Source organism: Salmo salar, chromosome ssa23 (genome assembly GCF_905237065.1).
Source record: "Salmo salar chromosome ssa23, Ssal_v3.1, whole genome shotgun sequence".
NCBI classification, from domain to species: Eukaryota; Metazoa; Chordata; class Actinopteri; order Salmoniformes; family Salmonidae; genus Salmo; species Salmo salar.
In genome coordinates, this window is record NC_059464.1 from 46,289,156 (window position 1) to 46,306,883 (window position 17,728).

At 42.9% G+C, this 17,728-nt stretch overlaps 1 protein-coding gene across 2 annotated transcripts in view; it reads right to left on the minus strand.

Annotated features, from left to right (window-relative positions):
• Positions 1-325: 325 nt before the first annotated feature.
• LOC106584785 (inner centromere protein) overlaps positions 326-17,728 on the minus strand; it is a 39,748-nt gene continuing 22,345 nt past the window's right edge. The window contains exons 8-17 of one of the 2 annotated variants that reach the window (XM_045706327.1): positions 15,101-15,231; positions 14,648-14,782; positions 13,260-13,277; positions 12,557-12,766; positions 12,338-12,445; positions 9,722-9,864; positions 8,415-8,517; positions 2,979-3,089; positions 1,970-2,171; positions 326-725 (exon numbers count right to left, since the gene is read on the minus strand). In XM_045706327.1, the coding sequence (XP_045562283.1) occupies positions 541-725; positions 1,970-2,171; positions 2,979-3,089; positions 8,415-8,517; positions 9,722-9,864; positions 12,338-12,445; positions 12,557-12,766; positions 13,260-13,277; positions 14,648-14,782; positions 15,101-15,231 (1,346 nt within the window). In that variant the 3' untranslated portion in view covers positions 326-540. The remainder of the gene's footprint in view (positions 726-1,969; positions 2,172-2,978; positions 3,090-8,414; positions 8,518-9,721; positions 9,865-12,337; positions 12,446-12,556; positions 12,767-13,259; positions 13,278-14,647; positions 14,783-15,100; positions 15,232-17,728) is intronic. The other variant, XM_045706328.1, reaches the window with a different exon arrangement.

Below are 17,728 nucleotides of genomic sequence, written 5' to 3' on the forward strand. Positions count from 1 at the left end.
ATTGGGGGTGTCTTGCTAATTGCCTACAATTTCCACCTGTTGTCTATTCCATTTGCACAACAGCATGTGAAATTTATTGTCAATCAGTTTTGCTTCCTAAGTGGGCAGTTTGATTTCACAGAAGTGTGATTGACTTGGAGTTACATTGTGTTGTTTAAGTGTTCCCTTTATTTTTTTGATATTTTTTTTTTTTACCTCCCAGTCCCTTTTGTTATTGGTTGTACCATTTGGAAGGCGGTAGCCGGCCCCTTCTCAAGTTTGTCACAGTTCCACTGGATATCCCTTCATGTGAACAACGGAAAATGACCATCTTCAGAAGCGGGGACATGTTCTACTCATTTTATTCAGGAGAATTTTTGAAATGTAATCGAAATGTATTTAAAAAGAATATATATATAAAATTGTTAGCTACATTCCTCGCACTTATCTGAAGTCACTTCAGGTGTCCGTCAGCCAGAGGATTCTATAATATAATACATGCAAAAGAACAAACGTAACAAAAATACAATATAAAACCCATTCTATCCCAGTTCCCAGTGTTTAAATGGGCAGGGCCTCCATTTTAGGAGGAGAGTGCCAGATACCAGAACTGGTACGTTTGAGGTAGCGAGGTTTGTTCTTGTAGAAGATGTGGTCCAACATTGGGGGTTCAATCTCTCCATAGTGACAGTCCACGTCCGTTGGGTTGAAATATTGCTTCTTCATGGACTGTTTCAGCTGTTCGCCTAGAGGGGAGTACAGGTTCGCTTTAATAAATATATGTTATAAGGAGTTGGCTGCAGCTCGGACTTTTCTGGACCCTTCTTCCCCAGGGGGCTAAAAGGTCTCTGCTCTACTCCAAGAGAACAGGTTACTCTAACGAATGGTGCTTGTTTAATAAAGTTAGATGAAAGCTGAATCAATTTCGACAAGCTCACATAATGATAGTATTGTACATAACAGAACCCAATGTAATAGCATAGTTTAACGTTACTGTAAGAAAAAAAATTACAAATTAAAAATAACAGACCAATGCATTTCCTATAAGAGTTTAGGATGATTGTGTGCTTCTACACCTGCATTCCTAGGTTTTGGCCTTTCTAGGGAGTTTTTCCCAGCCACCGTGCTTCTACATCTGCATTGCTTGCCGTTTGGGGTTTCTGTAAAGCACTTTGTGACATCAGCTGATGTAAAAAGGGCTTTATAAATACATTTTGATTGATTGATTGTGTGAAGTGGCCGTTTGAGAGAAATGTGACCAAACCCAACGTGTGAGCCACTAGGCAAAACATGTCCTTTGATTTAAACCACACACAGGTATGCTACAGTTGATTAACACCACCTGCTGTGCCCAAGTCACTCGCCGTGCCCAATGTGAAGCACTGTACACATAAGAGCTAAATGCATATTCCCATAAAAATTGAGCTAAAAAATGGTTGGCATGCAGATGCAGCATGGACGTTTCACTGGTAAAACTAACGATTATCATTCACAAATTGACAATGAGAAATGTGAAGGGAGGGCAACCATTTTTTTTGGGGGGGGGGCTTGCGGTAAAGAAACACATGCACAGAACATGATACGGCTCATTCCAGCTGGATCCAGGGGGGTTGGAACGGACGGTTACCTATGGATCCGCAGCCGATGTTAGAACTCATGGTAAGTTACCCAACATCAGGTTTAAAGTAGACTTGGCATATTGCTATAATACACAGTAGGGCCAATTCCTGCTTATAGAAAACAAGAATTGACATCTACCCAAGACTGCCACTACTGGTTCTTCCCAATATAACCCTGGCTTGATTCTGAAATGAGCCATTTCCACATCAAGAGACCATTTTTTATAATGTCTTTTCACTAAGAATACTCACCGATTATGTTACATGTAATACAGATTATGTTATAATTTATAATGATTATGTTATATTGCAGTTTTAACCGTCTTTGGAGGAGAGTAAAATAAAAAATATTGAGTTTCTTCTCAACGTACCCTTGGCCCATTTGGGGATGGGTTTCCTTGGTGCCGACTCATCATCAGTAGAGTCCTCACTGTTCTGGTCCATCCCATAGTCCTCAGGGTTGGTGTTGAGAATAACGGGCTTGTTGCCCCCCTTAGGAGTGATCTCATACGACTGGGGAGACCGCTTGATATCTACAGTGACGTCGAGTACTCCTCCCTTCCCTAGGGGAGTCTTCGTCGTGGGCCATGGGAGAACATGAAGGTATATTATGGATACATTTTCAATTAAAATAATTATTATGCAGACCGACTAAATAAACCAAGGCTCTATGCAGACCGACTAAATAAACCAAGGCTCTATGCAGACCGACTAAATAAACCAAGGCTCTATGCAGACCGACTAAATAAACCAAGGCTCTATGCAGACCGACTAAATAAACCAAGGCTCTATGCAGACCGACTAAATAAACCAAGGCTCTATGCAGACCGACTAAATAAACCAAGGCTCTATGCAGACCGACTAAATAAACCAAGGCTCTATGCAGACAGACTAAATAAACCAAGGCTCTATGCAGACCGACTAAATAAACCAAGGCTCTATGCAGACAGACTAAATAAACCAAGGCTCTATGCAGACCGACTAAATAAACCAAGGCTCTATGCAGACAGACTAAATAAACCAAGGCTCTATGCAGACAGACTAAATAAACCAAGGCTCTATGCAGACAGACTAAATAAACCAAGGCTCTATGCAGACAGACTAAATAAACCAAGGCTCTATGCAGACAGACTAAATAAACCAAGGCTCTATGCAGACAGACTAAATAAACCAAGGCTCTATGCAGACCGACTAAATAAACCAAGGCTCTATGCAGACCGACTAAATAAACCAAGGCTCTATGCAGACAGACTAAATAAACCAAGGCTCTATGCAGACAGACTAAATAAACCAAGGCTATGTACCTTTCTCAGTAGTAGAGCTAGCTCTAGATGTTATCCAGGGACCTTTCCACATCAGTTACCCCCCTAGTCTCCTCACCTGAACTTCAGCAGTCAGGTGACAATTGGTAACAGTGGTGGCAGTCTCTGTTTTTGTCTGTCTGGCTGCTTCTCTATGTCTCTCCTCCTCAGCTTGCCTCTGCTGCTCCTCCTGGTGGGTAGAACATAAAACTATTTAGTAACAAAATAAAAAAAGGTACACAAAACATTAACAGCTGCTCTTTCCATGACAGACTGACCAGGTGAATCCAGGTGAAAACTATGATCCCTTATTGACATGACTAGTTAAATCTGCTTCAGTGTAGATGAAGGGGAGGCAAGTTAAAGAAGGATTTTAAAGCCTTGAGACATGGATTGTGTATGTGTGCCATTCAGAGGGTGCTATATTGTAATTACTTCACCACCATGGCCTATTTATTGCCTTACCTCCCTTATTTGCACATGCTGTATATAGAGACTTTTGTACTGTATGTTTGTTTACTCCATGTGTAGGTCTGTGTTGTTGTCTGTGTCTCACTGCTTTGCTTTATCTTGGCCAGGTCGCAGTTGCAAATGAGAACTTGTTCTCAACTAGCCTACCTGGTTAAATAAAGGTGAAATAAAATAAAAATGGGAAAACAAAAAAATCGAAGTGCCTTTGAACGGGGTATGGTAGTAGGTGACAGGCGCACCAGTTTGTATCAAGAACAACAATGCTGCTGGGTTTTTCATACTCAACAGTTTCCAGTGTGTACCAAGAATGGTCCACCACCCAAAGGACATCCAGCCAACGTGACACAACTGTGGAACGCTTTTGACACCTTGTCGCGTCCATCCCTTGACAAATTGAGGCTGTTCTGAGGGCCACTCAATATTAGGAAGGTGTTAATGTTTGGTATACTCAGTGTAGGTTTTGGTTGATTGAGCCACACACACAGGGTCCAGTTCATTGGGGTATATCGTAGCAAAATGTTTCACAACAGAAAACAAAAAGTTTATTCTTGGACAAATCCAGGTAGTCCCTCCTAAGGTTGCACATTCTAGGGAATATTCAGAGGTGGAAACTTTCCATGGGAGTTATCGGGAATATATGGGAATTAACAGAAATATGCAAATTAATATTAATACCATTTAAGTGTAGATGTTTTTTGCTTTGGATATATACTGCTCAAAAAAATAAAGGGAACACTTAAAAAACACATCCTAGATCTGAATGAAAGAAATAATCTTATTAAATACTTTTTTCTTTACATAGTTGAATGTGCTGACAACAAAATCACACAAAAATAATCAATGGAAATCCAATTTATCAACCCATGGAGGTCTGGATTTGGAGTCACACTCAAAATTAAAGTGGAAAACCACACTACAGGCTGATCCAACTTTGATGTAATGTCCTTAAAACAAGTCAAAATGAGGCTCAGTAGTGTGTGTGGCCTCCACGTGCCTGTATGACCTCCCTACAACGCCTGGGCATGCTCCTGATGAGGTGGCGGATGGTCTCCTGAGGGATCTCCTCCCAGACCTGGACTAAAGCATCCGCCAACTCCTGGACAGTCTGTGGTGCAACGTGGCGTTGGTGGATGGAGCGAGACATGATGTCCCAGATGTGCTCAATTGGATTCAGGTCTGGGGAACGGGCGGGCCAGCCCATAGCATAAATGCCTTCCTCTTGCAGGAACTGCTGACACACTCCAGCCACATGAGGTCTAGCATTGTCTTGCATTAGGAGGAACCCAGGGCCAACCGCACCAGCATATGGTCTCACAAGGGGTCTGAGGATCTCATCTCGGTACCTAATGGCAGTCAGGCTACCTCTGGCGACCACATGGAGGGCTGTGCGGCCCCCAAAGAAATGCCACCCCACACCATGACTGACCCACCGCCAAACCGGTCATGCTGGAGGATGTTGCAGGCAGAACGTTCTCCACGGCGTCTCCAGACTCTGTCACGTCTGTCACGTGCTCAGTGTGAACCTGCTTTCATCTCTGAAGAGCACAGGGCGCCAGTGGCGAATTTGCCAATGTTGGTGTTCTCTGGAAAATGCCAAACGTCCTGCACGGTGTTGGGCTGTAAGCACAACCCCCACATGACCATTTGTGGCCTGCTGGATGTCATTTTGCAGGGCTCTGGCAGTGCTTCTCTTGCTCCTCCTTGCACAAAGGCAGAGGTAGCGGTCCTGCTGCTGGGTTGTTGCTCTCCTACGGCCTCCTCCACGTCTCCTGATGTACTGGCCTGTCTCCTGGTAGCGCCTCCATGCTCTGGACACTACGCTGACAGACACAGCAAACCTTCTTGCCACAGCTCGCATTGATGTGCCATCCTGGATGAGCTGCACTACCTGAGCCACTTGTGTGGGTTGTAGACTCCGTCTCATGCTACCACTAGAGTGAAAGCACCGCCAGCATTCAAAAGTGACCAAAACATCAGCCAGGAAGCATAGGAACTGAGAAGTGGTCTATGGTCCCCACCAGAATCATCCCTTTTAGGAGGGTTTTTGAAAAATTTTTTAATTCACTTTTTAAAAATTATAAATTTGAGCAGTGTATTTACCACATCATATGGAGACAGAAACATAAACCTTTTACCTTATCATAAGTAGACATAATTGCAAATGAATAAATCCATCCAATTGACATTAAAAAAAACTATTTAGTTACAAAATGAACTTTAATTAAATGAGTTGACTCTTCACATGGGATGATTTCACTGAATAACAAAAGGGAATATTGAATGATACCCAATGATCCATCGCATCTCCCAAAAACGTTTTCAACATACATCTGTAAAATGATAGTCTAGAAACTAAAGCGTTGGTTGTCTTCCTCTCAGGCTTCCATGTCTTCTCCCTGGACCTTCTCAATGTCCACCTCTTTAACATCAGACTCGGAGGCCTCATCTTCACTGTCACTTTCCAACCTTGTTGAGGATGGCTCGTTGTCAGGTTCAAAAAGCCAAAAATTTACCCAGATGGACACCAATTTTTCAACCCTTGTATTGGTCTGCCTGTTGCGTGCTTTGATGTGTGTGTTCCCAAACATGGACCAGTTGCGCTCTGAGGCGGCTGATGTTGGTGGGATTTGGAGGATGATGCAGGCAACAGGGGAAAGAGCCTCAGATCCACAAAGTCCCTTCCACCAGGTGGCTGATGAGATATGTTGGCACGACTGCCATATTGCATCTCCATCCCAAAGCCCTTGCTTGGAAGTGTACTTCGCCAGACTGCCAAGAACTTTGCCCTCATCCAGGCCAAGGTGGCGAGACGCAGCAGTGATGACACCATAGGCCTTGTTAATCTCTGCACCAGACAGGATGCTCTTACCAGCATACTTTGGGTCCAGCATGTATGCTGTGGCATGTATGGGCTTCAGACAGAATTCTTCACGCTTTTTGATGCATTTCAGAATTGCAGTTTCCTCTGCTTGGAACAACAGTGAGGTGGGCAGGGCAGTACGGATTTCTTCTCTTACATCTGCAAGCAGAGTTTGAACATCAGACAGGAGCGGCAGGTAGCCTTGTGGTTTGGGACGGTAGGTAGCCTAGTGGTTAGAGTGTTGGACTAGTAACCGAAAGGTTGCAAGATCAAATCCCCGAGCTGACAAGGTAAAAATCTGTCATTCTGCCCCTGAACAAGACCGTTAACCCACTGTTCCTAGGCCATCATTGAAAATAAGAATTTGTTCTTAACTGACTTGCCTAGTTAAATAAAAGTTAAATAAAAAAAGGATGGCATTGTCTCCCTCAATCCGTGCAATGGCTACGGCAATAGGTTTCAGGAGTTTCAGGTTGCTTACCAGTCTCTCCCAAAATACATCATCCATGAGGATCCTCTTGATGGGGCTGTCCATATCGGCAGACTGTGATATGGCCATTTCTTGGAGAGACTCCTTCCCCTCCAGGAGACTGTCAAACATGATGACATCACCACCCCAACAGGTGTTGCTGGGCAGCTTCAATGTGATGCTCTTATTCTTCTCACTTTGCTTGGTGAGGTAGATTGCTGCTATAACTTGATGACCCTTCACATACCTAACCATTTCCTTGGCTCTCTTGTAGAGTGTATCCATTGTTTTCAGTCCCATGATGTCCTTGAGGAGCAGATCCAATGCATGAGCAGCACAGCTAATGGGTGTGATGTGAGGGTAGGACTCCTCCACTCCACAGACCAAGCAGCATTGTCTGTCACCAGTGCAAATACCTTCTGTGGTCCAAGGTCATTCATGACTGCCTTCAGCTCATCTGCAATGTAGAGACCGGTGTGTCTGTCCCTTGTGTCTGTGCTCTTGTAGAATACTGGTTGAGGGGTGGAGATGTAGTTAATTATTCCTTGCCCACGAACATTCGACCACCCATCAGAGATGATTGAAATAGAGTCTGCTTTCTCTATGATTTGCTTGACCTTCACTTGAACTCTGCATCCAGCAAATGAGTAGATAAAGCATGTCTGGTTGGAGGGGTGTCTGCTGGGCAAAGAACATTCAGAAATCTCTTCCAATACACATGGCCTGTGAGCATCAGAGGTGAACCAGTTGCATACACAGCTCGAGCAAGACATTCATCCAGCATTTCTCTGACTACGTTCCTCCATTGAGTCAAAATAACTTCTGATTCCAGGAGGACCATGAGCTGTTGCAATCGATAAGGTGTCTGATTCATAAATTTTCACCTCGAATAGAAGTAGAGGGACTTATGTCAGAGGTTGATTGTTGTGAGCGCTGAGGGAACTTTATGCACTTGGCCAGATGATTCTGCATCTTTGTTTCATTCTTTATATATGCTTTGGCACAGTATTTGCAAATGTACACAGCTACTCCTTCTACATTAGCTGCAGTGAAATGTCTCCACACATCAGATAGTGCCCATGGCATTTTCCTGTAAAGATTAGAAAAAAAGAATAAAAAACCCAAATACAATGCCATGTACAGATAAATAGTTAAGCAGTTAGATTAAAACAATAAATATTTAAAAATGAAACATGAATTAACACTCCTCAGTTAGCAGGCTCAGGCAAGCTAAAACCCACAGGGTAGCAAAAACTGTTAACAAGTTAGAAATTATTTAAACACACTTTGCTGTAGGCTACTATTTACTAGTTAGCAAAGAAATCATGTATGTCATATAAAATATATTAATCCCACCCAGTATTGTAATCAAAACTTACCCTAAAGCATGTAGTCCTTGGCCCAGAAAGTGTAGTAGTGTGGGCTCAATAGCATCTCATTACATGAGAATCAGCTGTACATGTGATGGAAGAATGCACTGTGCATGCAGAGGGTTGCAATTCCAGTGAATTGGGGATAGTTTAACCAAAATATGCCACAAGACCTAGAACTGCCTTGTGTATCCCACAAAAAAAGGTTCACTGTTATAAGCCAACTTCTTTGATTCATTTAAGCAAAATTCCCAGGTTTAACTTCACATGGAAAGATTCTGGAAATTTATTGGAAAGTTTCCAACCCTTTGCAACCCTAGTCGCTTCCCCTAAAGCATGACTTACCCTCCTACTCCTCTCCTCCAGCTCCCTCTTCTCACACAACTCTTTCCTCTCTTTCTCCACTTCTCTCTGAAGAGCAAAGGCCTGTTCCCTCTCCACTCGCTCCCTGAAACACACAATATTCAGCAACAGCCTTCTGTCTCCACATCAAAAATATTCCTGCTATTTTAATGTTTTTTATTATCCTTTTTAATTATATAGAATTAGTATAATAAATATAAAACAACATGTAAAGTGTTGGCCCCATGTTTCAAGAGTTGAAATAAAAAGTACCTGACATTTTCCAAGAGCACAAAAAGCTTATTTCTCTCAAATGTTGTGTACAAATATGTTTACATCCCCATTGGTGAGCATTTCTCCTTTGTCAAGATAATCCATCCACCTGACAGGTGTGGCATATCTGGAAGCTGATTAAACAGCATGATAATTACACAGGTGTACCTTGTGCTGGGGACATTAAAAGGCCACTAAATTCCACAGATGTATCAAGTTATGAGGGAGCGTGTAATTGGCATGCTGACTGCAGGAATGTCCACCAGAGCTGTTGCCAGAGAATCTAATGTTCATTTCTCTACCATAAGCCGCCTCCAACGTTGTTTTAAAGAATTTGGCAGTGCGTCCAACAGGCCTCACAACTGCAGAACACATGTAACCAAGCCAGCACAGGACCTCCACATCCGGCTTCTTCACCTGTGGGATGGTCTGAGACCAGCCACCTGGACAGCTGATGAAACTGTTGATTTGCACAACCAAAGAATTTCTACACAAACTGTCAGAAACTGTCTCAGGGAAGCTCATCTGTATGCTCGTCATCCTCATGATGACGAGATGTGTCACGCTGCATGAGACAAATGGTACTGGTTCTGATCCACGGCCCTGTAACCGATGTGAAATGGCTAGCTAGTTAGCGGGGTGCGAGCTAATAGCGTTTCAAATCGGTGACGTCACTCGCTCTGAGACCTTGAAGTAGTTGTTCCCCTTGCAGAGGGCTTTTGTGGCGCGATGGGTAACGATGCTTCGAGGGTGACTGTTGTCTGGGTGCCGAGGGTCCCTGGTTCGAGCCCAGGTAGGGGCGAGGAGAGGAACGGAAGCTATACTGTTACACCCCTACTTCTTTTTTTTTTTTTTAAAGGCATCTGTGACCAACAGATGCATATCTGTATTCCCAGTCATGTGAAGTCCATAGATTAGGGCCTAATTCATTTAATCGACTGATAACCTTTTATGAACTGTAACTCAGGTTAAATCTTTGAAATTGTTGCATGTTGCGTTTATATTTTTGATCTGTGTAGTTCGCTATGGAAAAGTACCTTTCAGCAGCATCTTGTCTCTCTCTCTCCTGTTCTTTCTCCAGCTCCATCGCTAGTCGGGCCTCAGCCATTTTGCGAGTCCTCTCCTGCTCCTCTTCTGTTCTCCTCTTAGCCTGCAGCTCCTGCTGATGCTTCTCCTCCTCCTGGGGGGGGGGGGAAGACAAAGGGTTACATTAACAACCCACCCCTGCCTTAAGGAGATTTGTATTAAATTCCAGATCAACCCCTAGGCAGGTCTGAGATGATTGGATAGGTAGTAGCTTCGTCTTGCCCTCTAATAGGCCAGTCACCTATCCAATGATCTTGAGCAGGGTCACCCAAACCCTGGGTGCACGTTTAGTTTTTTTGCCCTAGTACTACACAGATTATTCAAATAATCAAAGCTTGATGAGTTGGCTATTTGAATCTGCTGTGTAGCGCCAGGGCAACAACACCCCCCCAGGGGTGGGGGCAGGACCAAGAGCAAAGATCATCCAACAGAGCAGTGGTCACCAACGTTTTCTGAGTCAAAATGCAAGCAGAGATCTACTGCTCAGATTTTAGACATATATATTTTTTTAAACATGCTTAAGATGTAAGCCTATGCAACATTAAGCTATTAAAAACAGTACTGTATCAATGCGGTTTGTAGTTAGCTATAGGCCCAATACATTATCACTACATATTGGCTATGCTTGAATTGCCCTGCCAATGTTGTTCTTCTCAGACAGTTTTGAAATTATATTAAAAAATTTTTTTTAGGTAGCCTATATGATCACACTTGTAATAAATTTGTTGTATTACTTTTGAGGCACAGCTGAGCGAGCATAATAATTTAAACATTTTAGTAGACTGATAGCCTGCATCTGATGGTCAGTTTGAGGGGGGGTGGGAGGGAAGGAGAGAGCAGCAGTGAGGCTGCCTCTACCTGATTTACTTAACGCTGAGGAAAAAAATAAAAAAAATAAAAATAATAATAATAATTTAAAAAAAAAGGGACACCGTCTTCCAGCTGATGGCGAAATTCTAATCACACTGCATTATTTCCGCGTCATGCACCAATTCATGTGGTTAATGATGTCCAGATAAAGTGAAATCCTCAATATAAAAAATACAAAAAGAGACAAGCCGCTAATATTAAACGCCATACTGAAACACTTTTCTATAGGCTACTTATTTATTGCAGCTGCAGTGCTGGTTGTTTTGCATTTTATGTCACGTTGAACAACGTGTTGGCCGTGCTGAATAACAGCAGCAGTGTTTCGCTGTCTCTCTAGTCATTGTTTTTAAAAAGTTTTTACATTTTCCAGTGTCAACGTTCCTGTGCGTTCAAGGCTTCTTTTTACATTCTATGGCTCAAGAAAGCTCCGTGTCTGCACAGTTATCTGATTGGCCAGCCGGTAGGCCTATAGGTTCGCTTGATTTGCTCTCTGGGCCTGCTGGATAGGCAGAGTTCTACCTTCAGACAAATGGTTCAAAATGTGAACACTTTGCCTTCCCGGCACTAGGGCTGCTGAATCAAGTGCACCTACCACCAACAGCACAAAAACGATAGAAAACTATAGGAATGGAATGCTTTATCTATCGTTGTTTTTTTGTTTGTTGATCGACTAGAAACGCCTTGGAGATCGACCAGTCGATCGATGAGTTGGTGACCACTGCACTAGTTTTAGCCGTGGGCCATTTATTTTTTTATTATTATTATTTTTTTTTAATGAGTTCATGGGGCCAGAACATAATTACAAATAATTTGAAGACTGCAAATTGACCGCAAGTACCCCAAACAGATATTTGGCTAAAACAATAATTTCAAACCTTGCTTACATCCTAAACATACGGTACATATGCATCTCTATGTGTGGTAATACCTTGGAACAGATTTCCACAATTAAAGTAGCTTGGAGCTGATTTTGTGTTTATAACAGTCTTATGTCCAACAATAAAATACATTTATATACACATTTGTTTTTCTTCAGAAAACTTGGGAAGGGGGGGGGGGGGGTCAAATAAAATCACCGGAGGGACAAATTCAGCCCACGGGACAGCAGTTGGGGAACCCTGACCTAGGGGGACTAGGGGTTGATTTGACATAGCCAGGGATGCAATTAAAATATATTTAACAATTTTTTTAATTGAACCCTTATTTTACCAGGTAAGTTGACTGAGAACACATTCTCATTTACAGTAATGACCTGGGGAATAGTTACAGGGGAGAGGGGGGGGGGGGATGAATGAGCCAATTGTAAGCTGGGGTTGATTAAGTGACTGATGGTATGAGGGACAGATTGTGAATTTAGCCAGGACACCAGGGTTAACACCCCTACTCTTACGATAAGTGCCATGGGATCTTTAGTGACCACAGAGAGTCAGGACACCCACTTAACATCCCATCCGAAAGACAGCATCCTACACAGAGAAATGTCCCCAATCACTGCCCTGGGGCATCAGGATATTTTTTTTAGACCAGAGGAAAGAGTGCCCCCTACTGGCCCTCCAACACCACTTCCAAGCAGCATCTGGTCTCCCATCCAGGGACCGACCAGGACTAACCAGCAGTGGGATGCAGGGTGGTATGCTTCTGGCATTATAAACTATATATAAAATATAAACCAAACAATGTCAGGATATTTGTCTCACAGCTTGTTGAATCTTCCTCCTCCTCCTCCTCCTCAGTTCCAGCTCCTCCTGGCGTTTGGTGGCCATCTTCTTCCTGGCTTTTTCCTCTGCCACGCGCTCCACTCGCAGCTGGGGAACAACAGGGGAAATGGTTGAGCACTTTTGCGTCAATAAATACTACACAGTTCTGCTTCTCATAAAAAATACATCTAATTCAAGTTAATTGTCAAGCTCTCCTACGGTGTCGTGTTTCTCATCAATCTGGAGAATCTTCTTCTCTTTCTGTTCTTCCTTCACCCGGGCCTCGACTACCATCCGCAGCCGCTCATCCCTCTTCTTCATCATCATCTCTTCCTGTTTTCTCCTCTTCTCTTCCTCCATCTTTTGCTTCCTCTCTTCTTCTTTCTCCTGCTTCTTCTTTAGTGCTTCCAGTTTCAGGCGTTCTCTTTCCTAGAACAAGAACACACTGATGTAATAGAGGAATCAGCTCTCCTTAGTACGTTGACAGTTTACCACGCATTCTAGAGGCAACTCATTTGGGACTGAGTGAAATCAGTGTTAGTAGTAAGTATATATATATATATATATATTTTTTTTAAATGGGACGACAAATGGAAAGGGAAGAGTGAGTAAGATTAACATGAGACTTAAAAAGGCACCAAGGGTGATGTCTGAAATAAAACCCATCTCAAGGTGCCTTACAAAGATCTGCAGAGTAAAAGTCCATGTATTTAAATGAAAGCCATTAGTTGGTGAGGAACGAACGGATGCGGGTTTTTTTGGGGGGGGAAAAGACCCAGAAAATGCCTTAAAACAAGTTAGACATAAAGCCCAGCCTTTGTTACAGATGGGGAGGAAGGGGGACAGACAGGTAGAGCTGTACCAGTGAAGAACCAGACGGAACACACCTCCACATATCCCACTAGATTCCTCTGATACGTACCACGAGACCACTGCCTGACTGTAGATGGGACCGCGAGAGAAAGATCCAGTTAACAAAGCTGCATATGTTCTGGTAAGATTCATGTTTATAAAAAAAATATATACTTTTATTTTCTTTTTTTAAAACACACTTTTGGCTCAAAATGAAAACACACTAAGGGTGTAACGGTTCACCAAAACCCACAGTGTTGGTTCGGTACATATTGCGGTTTTTGGGGGTCACGGTTTGATTACGTAGTACCGGTCTTGACTGCATCAAACCGAAAGAAGCAACAAAGCTAAGTTAGCTAGTCTAATTGAGGCTACATGCACTTTTCCCCGTCCTTCAGTTAAAACAACTGAGATTATTAACTTGCAGCTCTAGGCTCTTGGTCATTGTAGCATATCCTTCTCATTGAACATTGATGAGATAATCTCCTAAATTGCTTTGCCACACCGGAGACTGTGGACTGTAGAGCCGCTTTCGATGACTTGTGATTGGCCAACGACAAGCACCACTCTTGCGTAGGCTATTCTCGTTGAGCAGTGACGACATACTGTTTACGTTTTATCTGACCATCGACATTGTGATCTACCGATTAAATGTTCCCAAAATGGAGATTTAAAACAGCCTCAAATTCTGGTTTAAAAATAGTCCCCACCACTCGACATCCTAAAGAAATTGTTCTTGTTTTCAGCTCAGATTTACACAAGAGGCAATGGCATACAACGCAGCAGAGGCAGTTTGAGTGTTTATATTAAGCAAAAATGATGTATTCATTCTGGTTCACAGTGCGGACTGAGCAGATGTCCTCGTAGCGAACGGTTCGGTATGTTACACTAAAACAGTTATGAGATGTGATCAGGACAACATTTGGGCAAAGGTCAAAGGTCAGTTATGGAATAAGGGCCAAGGGGGTGTGGTATATGGCCAATATACCACGACTAAGGGTTGTTTCGAAGGCACGACGCAACGGCCCTTAGCCCTGGACACGGCCCAGTGGTGGGTCAGTCTCCAGCCTCTTCAGTTCAACATTAATCCAGAATGCTCCTGCCACAGCCCAGAAGTCAAGTGGCTCTAAACCTGCCCCCAGTCAACGCTATCAGCCCAGCTATATGTTCAATACAGCCCTTAGCCCTGGTATACTGACCATAAATCACAAACCCCCGAGGTGCCTTATTGCTTTTATAAACTGGTTACCAACGTGATTAGAAAAAAGAAAATGTTTTGCCATACCCATATATATCACAGCTGTCAGCCAAATCAGCATTCAGGCCTTGAACCACTCAGTTTATAATTTAAATTATATATGAGCGGAGGATGTCAGAGAAGGAGGACGTCCTTAATTCCTCAGGAAGTAGCATAACCCAAGGGCTCCTAAATAAACAATGAAGAAAATAAAAACGAACCTTGAGGTCGACTCTGCCCGGCGTGGTGTGTTTGATGAAGGACTTCATGACCGTGCTGCGACCCAGAGAGCTGGGGATCATCAGCATCTGGTTTTTCTGGACCGTGTGGAGGAACGACCTCACGTTGGGCCTCACCTACAGTAGACAAAAAAATAAAGATTACACAGGCTGCATTTACTACATCAGGGTCTATTGAATACACATGACACTATGATTAAAAACCCTTTAACCCCGTGGAAGAACTAGCCCACTCTGTGCCAGACAAGCTAGAGGGAAAACATGGTTGAAAATTACAACAAGTATACATCCACAAAATGGTTTAAAATGACATCGATTCAAATAGTTTTTTTTTTTTGCACACTAGGAAGACCTACATTTTTCACTCGCGACACTTTGGAAAAGAAAAATACAATATTGCTATACAAAGATACCGCCTTAAGTCTTAGTTCTTACACTCTGGCTCTTCTTGAGGGGTGAAGGCTTCTTCCCGGGGGTCTGGAAGTCCTCTTTAGCTTCTGCTGCTACTCTGCGCTTGGCACTGAGGCGAGGACCCAGACTTGATGGTGGCTTCTTACCACTGCCATCTAGGAATGGATGGAATAAGCACGTTAACCACCAATAATCCTAATAAAAATCTTATTGCTTGCACACATATATTTGGCAGATATTAATGGTAGGTGCAGCAAAAATGTTTGTTTCTTGCTCCAGCAGTGCAGTAATAGTGAATAATACACAAATCCCCAAAAAGAAACGAAATTAAGAAATAGCAGAAACAGTCCGGAATATCTATATCTATATATCTATATATCTATATATATATATATATATCTTTTCCAAAGTGATGGGGTGAATAGACAGTATATGAATAGAAAAGTTGTGTACAGCAAATAGTTATTTAGGATGAGCCATGACTACAAAACAGTATATACAGTGCATTCAGGAAGTATTCAGACCCCTTCCATTTTTCCACATTGTTACATTACAGCCTTATTATTAAATAAATTATTAATTAATTAATTATTAATTAATTATTAAATAAATTTTAAAAAAATATTATAATAATAAAAATTTGTTTTTGGGGTTTTCCCCTCAATCTACACACAATACCACATAATGAAAAAAGTGAACAGGTTTAAAAGTGTTTGCAAATGTATTAAAAATATAAACAAATACCTTATTTACATAAGTATTCAGACCCTTTACTAGGGGAATTGAGATTGAGCTCAGGTGCATCCTGTTCCCATTGATCATCTTTGAGATGTTTCTACAACTTGATTGGAGTCCACCTGTGGTAAATTTCATTGATTGGACATGATTTGGAAACGCACACACCTGTCTATATAAGGTCTCACAGTTGACAGTGCATGTCAGAGCAAAAACCAAGCCATGAGGTCGAAGGAATTGTTCGTGGAGCTACGAGACAGCACTGTGTCGAGGCACAGATCTGGGGAAGGGTACCAAAAAAATGTCTGCAGCATTGAACACAGTAACCTCCATCATTCTCAAATGATAGAAGCTTGGAGCCAAAGACTCGTCCTAGAGTTGGCCGCCCGGCCAAACTGAGCAATCGTGGGAGAAGGGCCTTGGGTCAGGGAGGTGACCAAGAACACGGTGGTCACGCTGACAGAGCTCCTCTGTAGAGATGGTTGTCTTTCTGGAAGGTTCTCCCATCTCTGCAGCACTCCACCAATCAGGCCTTTATGGTAGAGTGGCCAGAAGGAAGCCACTCCTCAGTAAAAGGCACATGACAGCCTGCTTGGAGTTTGCCAAAAGGAACCTAAAGGACTCAGACCATGAGAAACAAGATTATCTGGTCTGATGGAACCAAGATTGAACTCTTTGGCCTGAGTGCCAAGCATCCCATCTGGAGGAAACCTGGCACCATCCCTAAGGTGAATCATGGTGGTGGCAGCATCATGCTGTGGGGATGTTTTTCAGTGGCAGGGACTGGGAGACTAGTCAGGATCGAGGGAAAGATGAACAGAGCAAAGTACAGAGAGATCCTTGATGAAAACCTGCTGCAGAGCACTCAGGAAGTGCTCAGGACCTCAGACTGGGGCGAAGGTTCAAATTCCAACAGGACAACGACCCTAACCACACAGGAGTGGCTTCGGGACAAGTCTCTGAATGTCCTTGAGTGGTCCTGCCCGAGCACGGACTTAAACCCGATCAAACATCTCTGGAGAGACCTGAAAATTGCTGTGCAGCGACACTCCCCATCCAACCTGACAGAGCTTGAGAGGATCTGCAGAGAAGAATGGGAGAGACTCCCCAAATACAGGTGCCAAGCTTGTAGCGTCATAACCAAGAAGACAAGGCTGTAATCCCTGTCAAAGGTGCTTCAACAAAGTACTGAGTAAAGGGTCTGAATACTTATGCAAATGTGATATTCCTCTATATTAAAAAAGACCAGCGGTAAATAATAACACAAGCTTATGAAACACTGTTTCGTTGCAACTGCAGTGCTGGTTGTAGCATGAGTGGAAGTAGGGAGAATGCAAATGTTATGGCTGTTTTAACAATGTTGACAGTGCTGAACAACAACTTAAACATAAACTAAACACAAACAGCAGCTTGTTGCTGCATTCGTTGAGTCTAGTCATGATTTTAAAAGTTATGGAATATCACATTAATCAACTTTGCTGTGCATTCAAGGCTTCTTTTTACAGTCTATGGCGCGAGGGAACTGCAGACACGGTGATCTGAGCCATCCGATTGGCCAGCGGTAGGCCTAAAGGTTCACTTGATTTTCTCTCTGAGCCTGTTGGGTAGGTGGAGTTCCACCTTCACATGAAATGGTTCAAAATGGGAACACTTTGCCTTCCCGGCACTAGGGCTGCTGAATCAAGTGCACCTACCACCAACAGCACAAAAACAAATGAAAAATAATAGGAACGCAAGGCTTTATCGTTGTTTTTTTTTTACAGAAATGTTTGGTAATCAACTAGGAATGGCTTCGTGACCACTGGTCTAGGGTGTCGGGTAAGGTGATATGATCCTCAACTAGACTCACAAAGCAGTTCATGATGACAGAAGTGAGTGGGTAAAGGAACGATGGTGGACATCTTGAAGCAAGTGAGA